Below are 12462 nucleotides of genomic sequence, written 5' to 3'. Positions count from 1 at the left end.
TATCTCTCTGCTTTTTCAAAGAAATGTGTGGTTTTAGTTGAATGCTGTCAGCTGAGACCATAGAAAAGAGCTGCTTTTCCAAAGTCTGCAAGTTCCAGTCTTTCCTTGTAATTTTTGAGGCTAAAAATCTGATATGTATCATTTTTATGTGCCATTTTGCATATTGTTCTCTTTAAATGTGCTTAGAAAGCTGGTACAAAGGTCATTTTTCAGTTTGTTGCTTTGATTATATTACCTGTCTTTTTGCAGCTCTTGCTGAAGTTATGTTTTTTTATTACATCTGATACTAGTTTACCTTGTTCCCATTTTGCCTGTCATCTGATTAGATGCCACATCATCACCTCTTGCTTGTCCTTTGCTTGCTATGGTAGTCTTTGTCATATGCCATTTCAGTGGTTTTGCTTGTGGTGTCTCTTGCTTGGATGAGAGCTCTGTATGCAAAACAACAAAGCTTTCATGCTGCTCTCTTCTTTTGCAAAAGCTGGCAAAACATGTGAACATTCTCAGCTGCTGTACTTCTGCACTGTATAATACTGACAGTTATTATACTACTTTTTGATAATTCTATCCTTAACATGGAGTCTGTTTCCTGCATCCATTTGTTTTTGTTTGCTTTACACTCCAACTATTGAATCTCTTGTGCAGGGATTAGCTTTTCAGCTTACATGTGCGTGTGGTGCTGACCTTTAATTGGTTCTTCTAGACATTGCTGAGATACAAAATTAATTTAAGAAGTAAAGAATATTGCAGTGTAGAGAATCCAAAAATTTCTAAATGCAAGAACGACAGTTACTTGACCATCATTTGTTGTATCCCCCTGTGCTATACACTGGTTGAAAAACTGACAAAAAAATCTCGGTAAGTAGTGTCACTATCTGAAATGTAGATTTAAAATGTGTTGCTCTGCCTGTCTGAAGTTCCATGAAACACTGCTGCTGCTGCACACAGGCATGTAGTGGTCTTACTGGGCACTGTGCATAGTGATGAAGTCTTGAATGATATGATGATGTAGTGTTTCTTTTCTGTTTCCTCACAGAGTACCTTCCTAATTCAGTGTATCTTATTTAATATTTTCTTTTTAAGTTTTTATCCCCTGGGTAACTCCAGCTTTTTATTTAGTGTACAGTATTTTTAAACCCTGTAGCAGAGAGAAGGTTCTTAATACCCATCGGAAGTGGCCAGGTAATACTACTCCATTTTACAAATGGACAAGCAAATCACATGAACGTTAGTGTTGAAACAAAAACAAACAAACAAAAACACACCCAGCAACAATTTAGAATCCTTGTTTCCTGTTTGGTTTTTGAGGATTACTGTATTTTTTTTTCCAGTTCAGAAGCAGTAGTTTTCAACGGGATTTTTTGTACTCTTTGTTAGAAATGGTTAGGATGACGGAGAAGCCTTCCCACTACCTGTTTCTTAAATCTCGGACTCACTTCCAGGTTGCGACTGACAAGATCTTATTATTCTGAGAAAAGGAAATTAACTGACCCTTGAGTTTGGTTTTTCTTCAATCTCCAGTTCCCCTAACACAGTCTTCTGGGTTTTGTCTATGTTCTTGCATCTCAGAAAAACATTTCTAATTCCCAGTCTGTCATGTGCTCATTTGCTGACTCCTTTTACCTTTACTCTTTTGTTCTTATTTCTCTCCCTAACAATGTATCTTTAAATGTTCATTATGAAGGAAATGCATGATAACTAAATTTGTTATAGACTTTATCTCCGGTGCTGTATGACATGAGCATAATGCACAAAAATTGAAATCTGTTAAATAGCATTAAAGTTATTAGTCTACTCAAAGTTGCTTGTTATTTTACTGAAACAGAAATATTGTGTTGCCTTAAAACTTTTCAATTTGATGATGGAAAGCGTTGTGGATAATTCATGTCTCATATTTCAGGAAATAGCTGTGTGATATTTGCATAACCTTTGTGATACTATTTGTAGAATTTGAAGTTTACAATGTTCATTATACTCATGAAGGAAGAAAAAGATCTGTGACTTAATAGTTTAGTTTCTTTGTACCTGCTTTTGCAAAATATCTGTCCTTTTTGGCTACAATTCCTCAATGTGTTGCTATCTCCAACATTTCATTTTTACACTAAAATATTTTATTTTGGTGCAGTCAGTGATAACTGCAAGACTGTTGCATCAAGATGAGCTTGGAAAACTTCAGTGTAGTGATTTTTTTAAAAATACTGTTTTTACTTTCATCTCGAGGAAGTATCCAGAATTACACATAGTGTAACTTTGTTAAATGTTCATTGGTAAGAAAAACCTTAAGTATGGCATTGCTAAGATGAAATAACTTTTCAAATTCATGTACTTTAGTCAGCCACTCTTGATCTGTCAAACTGAGCTCCACAAAATCTAACCTGTTTTTAGAGGGACTCTTCATCTATTAGCTGGCCCCTTTAGGCTGACTTCAGCTGGTCTAGTTCTTCATTTCCCTTCCCCTTGACTGTGTATTCCTGCCCCTGTGCCACATACTGCATTTTCTTTTTTCTCCTGGACTTATTATTGAGATGAATTGCAGCCAGAGCCATGAAAGAGAGGATTCTCATCCTTTCATGTAGAGACCTACAGAGGTCTCACCTTTCATTGACTGCGAAGGTTCTGTAGATGGCTGGATAGCATGTATAACTTCTAGGTAGCATAAGTGAGGTAAAACAGATCCTCTCTTTGTATTTCTCTGTATTCATTTCCCAGAAGAGTTTTGGATGTTTTGGCACAAATATATTCTGTCTTTTTATTCACTTTCTTATTCCTCTGCATTTCTTCTTTTGCTTCTTAAGATTTTGAGTGAATGGATTGTATATTGTTTTAACTATACTTGATTTTTATTTGGTAATGCATATGTTCTTTTTGTTTAAAACTTTGTTGTTAGTATTTTGTCTAAGTTCAGGGAAAATTTGTGATGAAAGCATGTGATGTACTGGTATCAGAAGCCTACAACAATAGTTTTAGTATCTAACTCTCTGTATAAACAAGCGTTGCCACATAGGGTAAGAAAAATGTCCTGTACCTTGCTAATCAAAGACAGCAAGAAAAGGAAGGGGAACACATGTAATACTTCTCTTGTGTTTTATCAGTAACTGAATTTAGTAACTCCTGGAAAACCTTTTTTGATTTTTATTCAGTTTTTTTCCTGATTTTCTTCTTTTCTCCCTCCCCTCCTTTAATTTAACCTCAGTATGCATAGCTTCCTTCTTTAATGAAGAACAAGGAGCATGATACAGGGAAGCCATTGCCTTCCTGTTGAAAATATTCATTCTGCTTAGCCTCATTTCACTTTTTTTTTTTTTTAATGTTGTTCTGGTTTCATTGTAATGTAATATAAGAATCACAGAATGGTTTGGGTTGGAAGGAACCTTTACGATCATCTAGTTCCAACCCCCCTGCTATAGGCAGGGACATCTTCCACTAGACTAGGTTGCTCAAAGCCCCATACACCCTGGCCTTGAATGCTTCCAGGGAGGGGGCATTCACAACCTTGCTGGGCAACCTGTTCCAGAGTCTCACCACCCTCACAGTAAAGAATTTCTTCCTAATATCTTGGTCAAAATCTACCCTCTTCCAGTTTAAAGCCATTGCCTCTCATCCTGGTGCTACCTGCCCTCAAAAAAGCCCGTCCCCAGCTTTTCTGTAGACCTCTGAAGGAGTAATAATGTTCCACTAATGCAAAAATGTTCATGGAAAATGAGGTTATCTAGATTCAACACCTAAAGGAGAAAATGATGTTAAAGAGGCAACCCCTATATAGAAACGATTTTGTATTTCTGCTTTACAATTCATTTTTGATGGCCTGAGATGGAGAAGAGACAAAATAGAATATCACCATTGTGAATATTATAGAAATGTTGGCTACCAGAAACTTGTCAAAGTCACTGTACAGACCGAAGAATAAATAATTCCATTGTTAGACTGTTTTATTGGCAATTAGTGAAAAAAGTTGAGGGCAAACTTTGTTTTCTCCTTGGGTAACTTTTTCTAATTCCACATAGTACTCTAAAGCTTGACATCATTCTAATAGCACTGCGCTTTTCAAATAGTAATCAGTTTCTCTTTTCCTTAGTTATGTTTTTAAAAATGCAGAAGTTAATGCAAAATAATGTATTAGTTCCTTCAGAAACACAAATAATAAACAATGACCATTCTTCTTGTAAAAATGTTCTGTTTTTCTTGGGTATACTTTCAAAAGTACTGAAACTGTTCTTTTCCATTGCAGTATCAGTCTTTCCCATACAACAAAAATGGATTCAAAGTGGGGATGAAGCTGGAGGGTGTGGATCCCGAGCACCAGTCAATCTACTGTGTTCTCACGGTGGCTGAGGTAACGTCCTAGCGAGCGTCAGTTTGCTAAGAGCAGCCATGGTGCACAATCACAAAAGAAACTCCACTGGAAGAACAGCAGCTGGAAGTAGAAAAATCTTAACTTTCACAACTGATTTTAGTGATTTTATAGAGGTTTGATAGTATTTCAGTTGGCACATTCACTGACAGAAATATCTAGCTTTTTATTTTCTTTTTTTTTTCATTGCAGTTGTGCTACAATTTTTTTTTCAGGCTTATTGACTGAAATTGGCTGTACTGGCAACCTCTACAAGTTAGTATGCAATACAAATGTTTTTTATCTTATTGCTGGCTTAGGAACTAATATTTTTCATGAGAAGTTTCTTTGCATTTAATAACATAGATGAGAACCCACTTCTCAATTACAATTTATAAGTCTTATTAAACGTACATAAATTTTTACAGTTTCAGTAAGGTTCATTCTTTGGAAAGGAGTTGTTCTGTATAGTAAAATGAGGAAACAGAAATAGGTAGGTACTCTGCTGTGTATCACTGGTATTCTAGACAGTAGTAATTTCACCGTTTATATTTTAATGACCTTGGTTTTTTTTCATTCCCACTTCTGAATGGTCATATTCCGTTTCTGTGGATTTCTTCCACTTTGTTGTGGATGCTGTATGTCAGTAGATGAGTATTGCCTGTGTACTGGATACTTACCAGTAAGTGACAGGTTATGTTTTATGGCAGAATGACCAGTCATAAATCCTGAGGTGACATAGATTCTGTGTAATTCTGAGCTGACAAACTGAAAGTGTAAATTAAATTTATAATAGGGTGACTGTGATGTTAAAAGAATTTCACTGATGACTGCAGGAAAAGTTATCGCATTTGGCACTCAGGAAGATGTGAACAACCTTAGTCTGGAAGAGAGGGACTGCATCTCCTGTTTTTCCCTTCTTCAATGATTATCTTACTACTTTATGGAATAATGAAGTTCTGGGGCATCTCTCAATTGACTTTTCATGTTTAATGACAGTTCTGGAGACTATGTTGAACGTAGTCATTTTTGGAGTTCTAGCAGTATTCTCTCTCACACTGATGAATCAGGATAGCTTCAAAACATCATTATCTACACTTGCTCTGTGATTGTATCAGATACGTATCCATAGTCTTTTCTGGGATTTCTGTTTTATTCTGATGTTGGGCTGGAACAGTTTTCAAATTTTTGAGCAGTAATAGCAGTATCCAGCTCTTAGTTAATGCTTGTTACCAGAAGGGGCAGCACTCAGATTGAGAATACCTTTACTTCTTTATCATGCTTTCTTTTTTATTAAGTTATCTAGTTTAAGCTTGAGCAGAGATAAAAAGCTGACTGAAAACACACTGTTAATATGCATAATACTGAACATAAGCTGTTATATATATGGGGTGAGGATCTTAAATCCTAAGTGTTGTATGCTGTACATTCTTGCTTTTAGGTTTGTGGCTACAGAATACGACTCCACTTTGATGGCTACCCAGACTGTTACGATTTCTGGGTGAATGCTGATTCTTCAGACATTCATCCTGTTGGATGGTGTGAAAAAACAGGTCACAAGCTTCATCCACCAAAAGGTATTGTTTAGTTTGAATTGTGTTTATTTCCTCAGATTGAGACTATCTTTGTAATGTTGTAAAAAAAATTTTGGCAGAAATGCTTTTGTTCTTTTAGTCAGAATATTTGAACAAGACAAATGAAACTCTGTCTTAAGTCTTGCTAAAATCTTGAGGTTGAAATCTTGCGTTTTTAATTTGGTGGAAAATCATAGAAAGCAAGGAACAAAATGAATCAGAGAAGTAATGCATAAGGCATTAGGAAAGAAAGTTAAGCAACAAACGTAGACCCCAAATAAATTATTTTTGTAAGTAAACCAGCAGCATCCTGGCAGGTGAGAATCTTTTGGTGGAAGGTCTCAGGACATTTTCATTACTACATATTAACTATGTACATTCATTGTTATAGACTAATAAAGACTGCTTTTGCCTCAGAGAGTTAGCTTGTAATGGAGACAAAAAAAGAATGAAGATATTGAGAGGGAGAAAAAAGTTTACAACCTGAAAATGTAATCTACACGTAGTTTAAGTAAATGGCACAAGTGTGTTGAAATATTTTGAATTTGCTTGTTTAATTATTCCATTTCAGGGTTATGTAACTATTTTATTTTGGTGGTTGGAGAGTGTCTGTATTGAACAGTACCATTACAAAGGAGACAAATAGACTCCCGTCTGGGGAGAGAAGGGAGTGTGTGGGGAGAAAGGGAGCAAGCCCTGGGCGCAGGAGAATGACATAAATGAATGGTGTGTTTTGACATAGAGTAGGATAATAGGCCCTAGAACACCTGCAAAATGACGAATATAAAGAAGATGATGTGCATTATAAAGTATTAAAAAACTGTGGATGCAAGCTCTCAGATGGAGAAGGTAAGAATAAAACCGCCAGAAGTGTATGTGAGGAGAAGGTGGCGTTTCTTTAGTTGAGCCTTGTAGGAATATGAAGGAGCATGTGCTGCAGCTCTTCTGAGCTCTTCGCAAGCTGCTCAATGGCTTCAGGGCAAGACTGCTCCATGCTGCCACTTTCTTACATAACTTCCTTGTTCTGCATAACTGGTTGTGTAGAAATAGTGATTTCTTGAACACAAATAATATTTTTTCTCAGAAAGTTGGACTCCATTGAAGTAATATGTAACAAATGAGTTCTAGAGTTATTGAAAAGCTAACTTTGTATGTTTTATTTTTGTGGCAAAAGTTTGTCATATTTTCCATCATAAATGCCTCATTTAGAAAACTTCATCTTCTGTTAATCATGAATTATTATTATTGGAGGAAAGTTACTGTCTTTCTCCAAGTCACTTTTATGAAATTTCTTCATTTTCTCTTCAAGTCTTAAATTGCTAAGATTATGTTTTGTTTATTTTTTCACCACACTGAACCAGTGTAGCTCTTTTACTTAGGAAAGTCATGGAGCCTGTCAGAGGTGTTGAGAGAGATACACTGGGAGGAAATGTGGAGGTACTTGTCAGGAATCTGGTTGTCATCCTGCACAGCTATGTAATCCTACTATCCTTGAGAACATAATCTTAACTTTTAAATAACAAGATCATTCTCTGGTATTTTTATCAGAGACAAGCAAAGTATTCTGCCCTATATGTGGCTTGGCTACTTTGCTTCATCTCAGCAGTAAACTCTACAATTATTGATGAGGTTTAATTGCTGAAAACTGCTCTCATCCTTGTGAGACTTCTTTGTTGTCATGATGCAAGATTAGCTTGCATGTGAAACAGAAAACAAATGGGAAAGAACAAGTGATATTGTAGGGTCATACTTTGTAAGGAGATGGAGGAGAACTGGGTGTTCATCAATTAAAGATATTTTTTCTAGTTTTGCAGCAGAAGGACATCTGTGATGTCTTTGAAAATACAGGATTCTCAGAAGGTTAAACAGAGCTATTATAGTCTGTGACATATTTGAACAGCACTTCAAATAGTCAAGAGGTGACACATTTCACACATTTCAGTAGATAAGGAAATCACTCACCAGAGCTGTTAGTGTTCTGAATCTTGTTTTACTGGATTATGACATATGAATTAAAGTAAGTGTGCCTAAAACTTATTCAGCAGGTGAATAAAGGAAGAAAGCTCCTTGTGCTTACAGCTCTTAATCATTGCTTTAGTGATTAAATATCTAAACAATTTAATGTGACCAATTTATGCAGTTTGATATGTTATGAATTATTTTACTTTTTCTCTAAGAAAATATTAGAAGATGCAAACTATCAGCAAAATTTTAGATTTCTTTCTAAGTGCATAGAATAAAAATATGGAAAATGCATGTAGGGGGCAGTTTACACTATAAGTCCATATGGAAATCTGTGGCATTGGTGGTGTAAACAACTGTTTTGATATATCCTAGGGAGTTTGCTTTAAAACCACTTGTGGTCTTGCTGTATCAGTGGTAAAGTAAGGTGAAGTCTGTAGGAAGTGTGGAAGTTTCTTTTGTTAGACTGACTGACTTAGAAAAGCTTTTGGGTCTTCAGGGCCTTTGATGAATCTGAAATCGAAGCCACAGACTGAAAAGTCACAAGAGAGCACTTGCTCTGGGCTTATCTGTTGTGTGTGTGAGTCAGATCATGAGAGCTGGGGGTAGCTGAGGGGCAGAGAAAAGAGATGTGGTGAGATGTGGCATTTTTGCAGAAAGAGGGGTGACTTGTAGCCTGTGCTGCTTGGAGAGTTTTGTTGGAAGTGAGAGAGATTATAATATCAAGCTGTCTTACTGTGATTTTTGATACCTTGAAGAATTACAAATTTTTGTTTCTAGGCTTCTCCCTAAATGTTATTCTTTACATTGAGGACCTTTGTGTCTGGTGATCAGGACTCAGAGGACAGAGATCAGTAAAAGAGCAGTAATTTTGTAAGAAGTGCTCCCTGCATCATTTTGAAGGTGAAACTGAAACTGAGCTGAAGTCTCCTAAGTTGGCACTTAGTGCATCATTTATATGGCTACTCTTCCTTCTAGATGAAGATTAGGAACAGTTTAAATGTCAGTCCTAGCAAACTACAGGAAATTAATAATGTGCAGTGGTACTTTGTTCAGTTAGTGTAAAGAAATCTTGACATTTTTGTAAGGAAGATCATCCTGCCCTAAATAAACAACATGAGTCTTCCCTGTAATAAAAGATGCAGAAAAAAATAAATAAATGGAAGAGCTTCATCAACATTCTTTTGAATTCTGTAAGATACAGTGTATCCAACTTCAATTTCTAATAATCCAACATAGTGATCCTTCAGAGATGCATTGAGTTCATATTGGGGTAAAATCAGTAATAGTTCTAAAATATTTTTTTCTTATGTAGTTTATATGAAGATAGAATAAATTGTTAGCAGTGGATAAGCTCTTCAGTTTTGAAATTCTAAGAAGAACTTCACAACTGGATGAAAAAAGTAATTTCAACAATTAAGATCAAATCAACTGCATTCACCTTGTATCCCTTACCTGTCTTATTTTTTGCCCATCTTTTATGACTCTTATTTAGGATATAAAGAAGAAGAATTCAGCTGGCCCTCATATCTGAAGGCATGCAAGGCGCAAGCTGCTCCTAAATCTCTGTTTGAAAACCAGAATACAGTAAGTATTCATTTGTTACTGGTAGTGTGGAAAGTAGTTAGTGTGCATATATGTTAGACTTACAGCGCATTTCAGCGATGGCAGGCTTCACTTCAGTTCATCTCTGCAATTCTCACTTTTAATTTCTTTTAATAATCTGTTTAAATACCTGATACATGCAGAAATTGTATATTAAGTGAATCTTAATAGTTTGCTGTTCCTAGTGTGTCTCACATCACAGTGTTGTGGGACAAGCACTGTCTTTCAGAAAGAGTATCCAAGACAGAGTCGAAACTGATATATTTAATTTTAGCATCATGTTCAGTACTTCTTTTTTACTTTATAAACCATGAGTCTCTCTGTGTTCGAGCATCTCTCATGTAAACTAATTAGGCTGCTGCCACTCTGTTGGAGCAGCTATTTGGGAAACTTGGAAATGGCATAAATGTATTGATTGTGAACAGTGGGGAGATTTCTGGATTTATAGTATTTATCTTTAATTAAATGTCTTTCTCTATGTAGACAGTGATTCCATCGGGATTTCGAGTAGGGATGAAGCTGGAAGCCGTAGACAAAAAGAACCCTACATTCGTTTGTGTTGCTACGGTAACAGACATGGTGGACAATCGTTTTCTGGTTCACTTTGACAACTGGGATGAGAGTTACGACTACTGGTATGATGTTTTTGATCTGTACCCTAGTGAGATGTATCAGAAACATGTTAGCTTTAAGCAGTACTTTCTATGATATTTTCCAGGCAGTACATACAGTTGCAATACCAACTTTTGCTAGATTTGTAATCATGGCCACCACAGTGTGTGTCCATGGTAGGCAGGATGACTCAAATTTCCCTTGTCAGGTTACACATGAAAAATTTCCAGAGATTGTGCTGTCTGTTTGTATGTGCTGCTACATCTAGAGTTGTGGTCTAATTTCTCATTTTAATTACATAATATATCAAGGTTAATATTTGTAGTGAAGAATGTATGCCATAATAATGTGACTGGACTTAGTACGTATAGTTGTAAGTTGAAAGAAAGACTGTATCATCTCATGAGACTCTTGGTCCAATATGTTGTTCGGCCTGAACCTTAGCTGTCTTCTGTAATGTATCAGGATGGTAGCAAAAGCTGGTTTTATTCTTCTGTATTTTATGATTCTCTGTAAATTGGGACCCTAATGTCCTTCCCTGTGTTGAAGATGACCTATCTGCATTGTTGTACAGTGGAAGGGCTTTGTGAAAAGTCAGTGCAAGCAGCAAAGACATATTATTAGCATGAAAATCCCCAAAGAAATTCAGACTTCGGCTGCTGCAGCACAGGTTTTTATTTACAATTGCATATTCTTGTAGTAGATCATTTAGGGCAAAGTATTGTATCTTACATTCTTTTAAGAGTGAATTAGTACAGAACAGGTAGGTCATTGTAAGGCTGCATCGTGGCTTCCACACTGGTAATTGAATTCTATAGCTGAGCCTGTAAAAATAAATGAAGAAGCCTTTCTTCATCTGTGTTTGATGACTGCTTGGGCACAGTGTCAATGAGAATGATGTGAAGCTGTAACTTCAAAACTTTGTGAGTCACTTGAAATAATAATTGTATGGGCTACCTGACAAATAAGCTGTAGGGAACTAATTTATTGAATCAGCAATGAGCAGGCATTTTAGGGAAGAACTGAGTGATAAGATGATAGGCCATATAACTCAAAGTCTGGAAAGATTAGGGATTTTTTCCATGACAAAATAACATGAAGCCTACATTTCCTCTATATAGTAGCTGGAGACTGGAAAGTGGTAGAATATATTCTGAATTTCCTGGTATGTACACGCTCATAAATAACAGTTATGCCATTAATTAATAATGAAAAGAGCATTTAGGCAAGGCTTTTATGGCAAATGAAGACAATGTAATATAACCTGCAGTTTGTTCAGAAGTGGTATATGAACCTCTCTAAAGCATTGTATTATGTATAGCAGACATACAGTGAATTTCAGGCATAGTAATGTTGTCATGTCAACAGGCCTCCCTTTCTGCATTGTTGTAATTGAGAACAGAAGTGAATAGAGAAGGAAGGAGAGAAAATAGAAAAGAACAGTGAATGAAAATAGTGATGGAATGTCTGACCTAAAGAGAACATGAAAATGCACCCCTTTTATCTTTTTAATCTTGATACCAGGTTTAGAGGGGCCTTAAAAAAAAAAACTTGAGTGCATAAAATTCTCATCTATCAGTTAGTGTCTATAAATAAAAATGGAAATTTCTGTTGGGATTACCTGGAGTGGAGGCCTTGCAGCTTCCCTACTCCTGCGTGTAAGTTTAAATCACAGAATTACAATGGTTTCAGTAAGGAAAATTTGTTTATGTTGTGTATGTAGTTGAGGATTTTCAAACAAGTAACTTTATTTTTTGGGCTATATTCAAACAAGCTTCTTCTTTCATTTAGATTAGGTAAATCAAACTTTTTCATTAATTATAAAAAGTCTTTTGTCTTCTTGAATGAGTGAGAGACAGTTGACAATTTTACTATACTTTGTGAAACAAGTATGAAAGAGCAACTATGGCCTAAGCTTTTTTAGGCTTCAGGCTTTCAACCTGAAGATGTTTTTTCTGACTTTTCTGGAGCATTAGAAAATACAGTAGTGGTTGCAGATAGGTACTCTAGCTAGAACTAGTCATTGCTACCACTCTTTAATGCACGGTGGTGACACTTTCAGTGTGTTATAAATCCCATTAAATAGTCCTTTGGCAGTGGCTTTTAGAGGGAAGAAAAGCAAACAAAATGGGCATTTAGGATGGAGAATTTTGGTCTCTGTTCCACAAGCCTTCCCGTCCTTTCCAGCTATCCTGTAGTTTTTGCTGAAACAAATGATATTTCTTTGAGAGCCAAAGACGTTCTGTCAGAATGAAATTTCCAATTGCTTTTAAGGTTGGAATAAATCTGGAAGTCATCTTTTGGTATCTCCATGAATTAACTGTAGGTCCACTCTGGCTTTCAATTCTCAGTTCTCTTACATCTGCTCTGTTTACACAC

General features: G+C 36.1%; 1 protein-coding gene across 9 annotated transcripts in view; it reads left to right on the top strand.

The window, feature by feature from the left end:
- L3MBTL3 (L3MBTL3, histone methyl-lysine binding protein) overlaps positions 1 to 12462 on the top strand; it is a 73625-nt gene that overhangs the window by 30849 nt on the left and 30314 nt on the right. For all 9 annotated transcript variants that reach the window (XM_021390946.1, XM_021390944.1, XM_021390953.1 and 6 more), the window contains 4 exons: positions 4229 to 4333; positions 5772 to 5907; positions 9362 to 9453; positions 9955 to 10106. In XM_021390946.1, the coding sequence (XP_021246621.1) occupies positions 4229 to 4333; positions 5772 to 5907; positions 9362 to 9453; positions 9955 to 10106 (485 nt within the window). The remainder of the gene's footprint in view (positions 1 to 4228; positions 4334 to 5771; positions 5908 to 9361; positions 9454 to 9954; positions 10107 to 12462) is intronic.

The sequence above is a fragment of the Numida meleagris genome, chromosome 3 (genome assembly GCF_002078875.1).
Source record: "Numida meleagris isolate 19003 breed g44 Domestic line chromosome 3, NumMel1.0, whole genome shotgun sequence".
In the NCBI taxonomy this organism is placed as follows: Eukaryota; Metazoa; Chordata; class Aves; order Galliformes; family Numididae; genus Numida; species Numida meleagris.
Note: the sequence above shows the minus strand (reverse complement) of the source record. Positions and strands in the feature narration are given on the sequence as shown.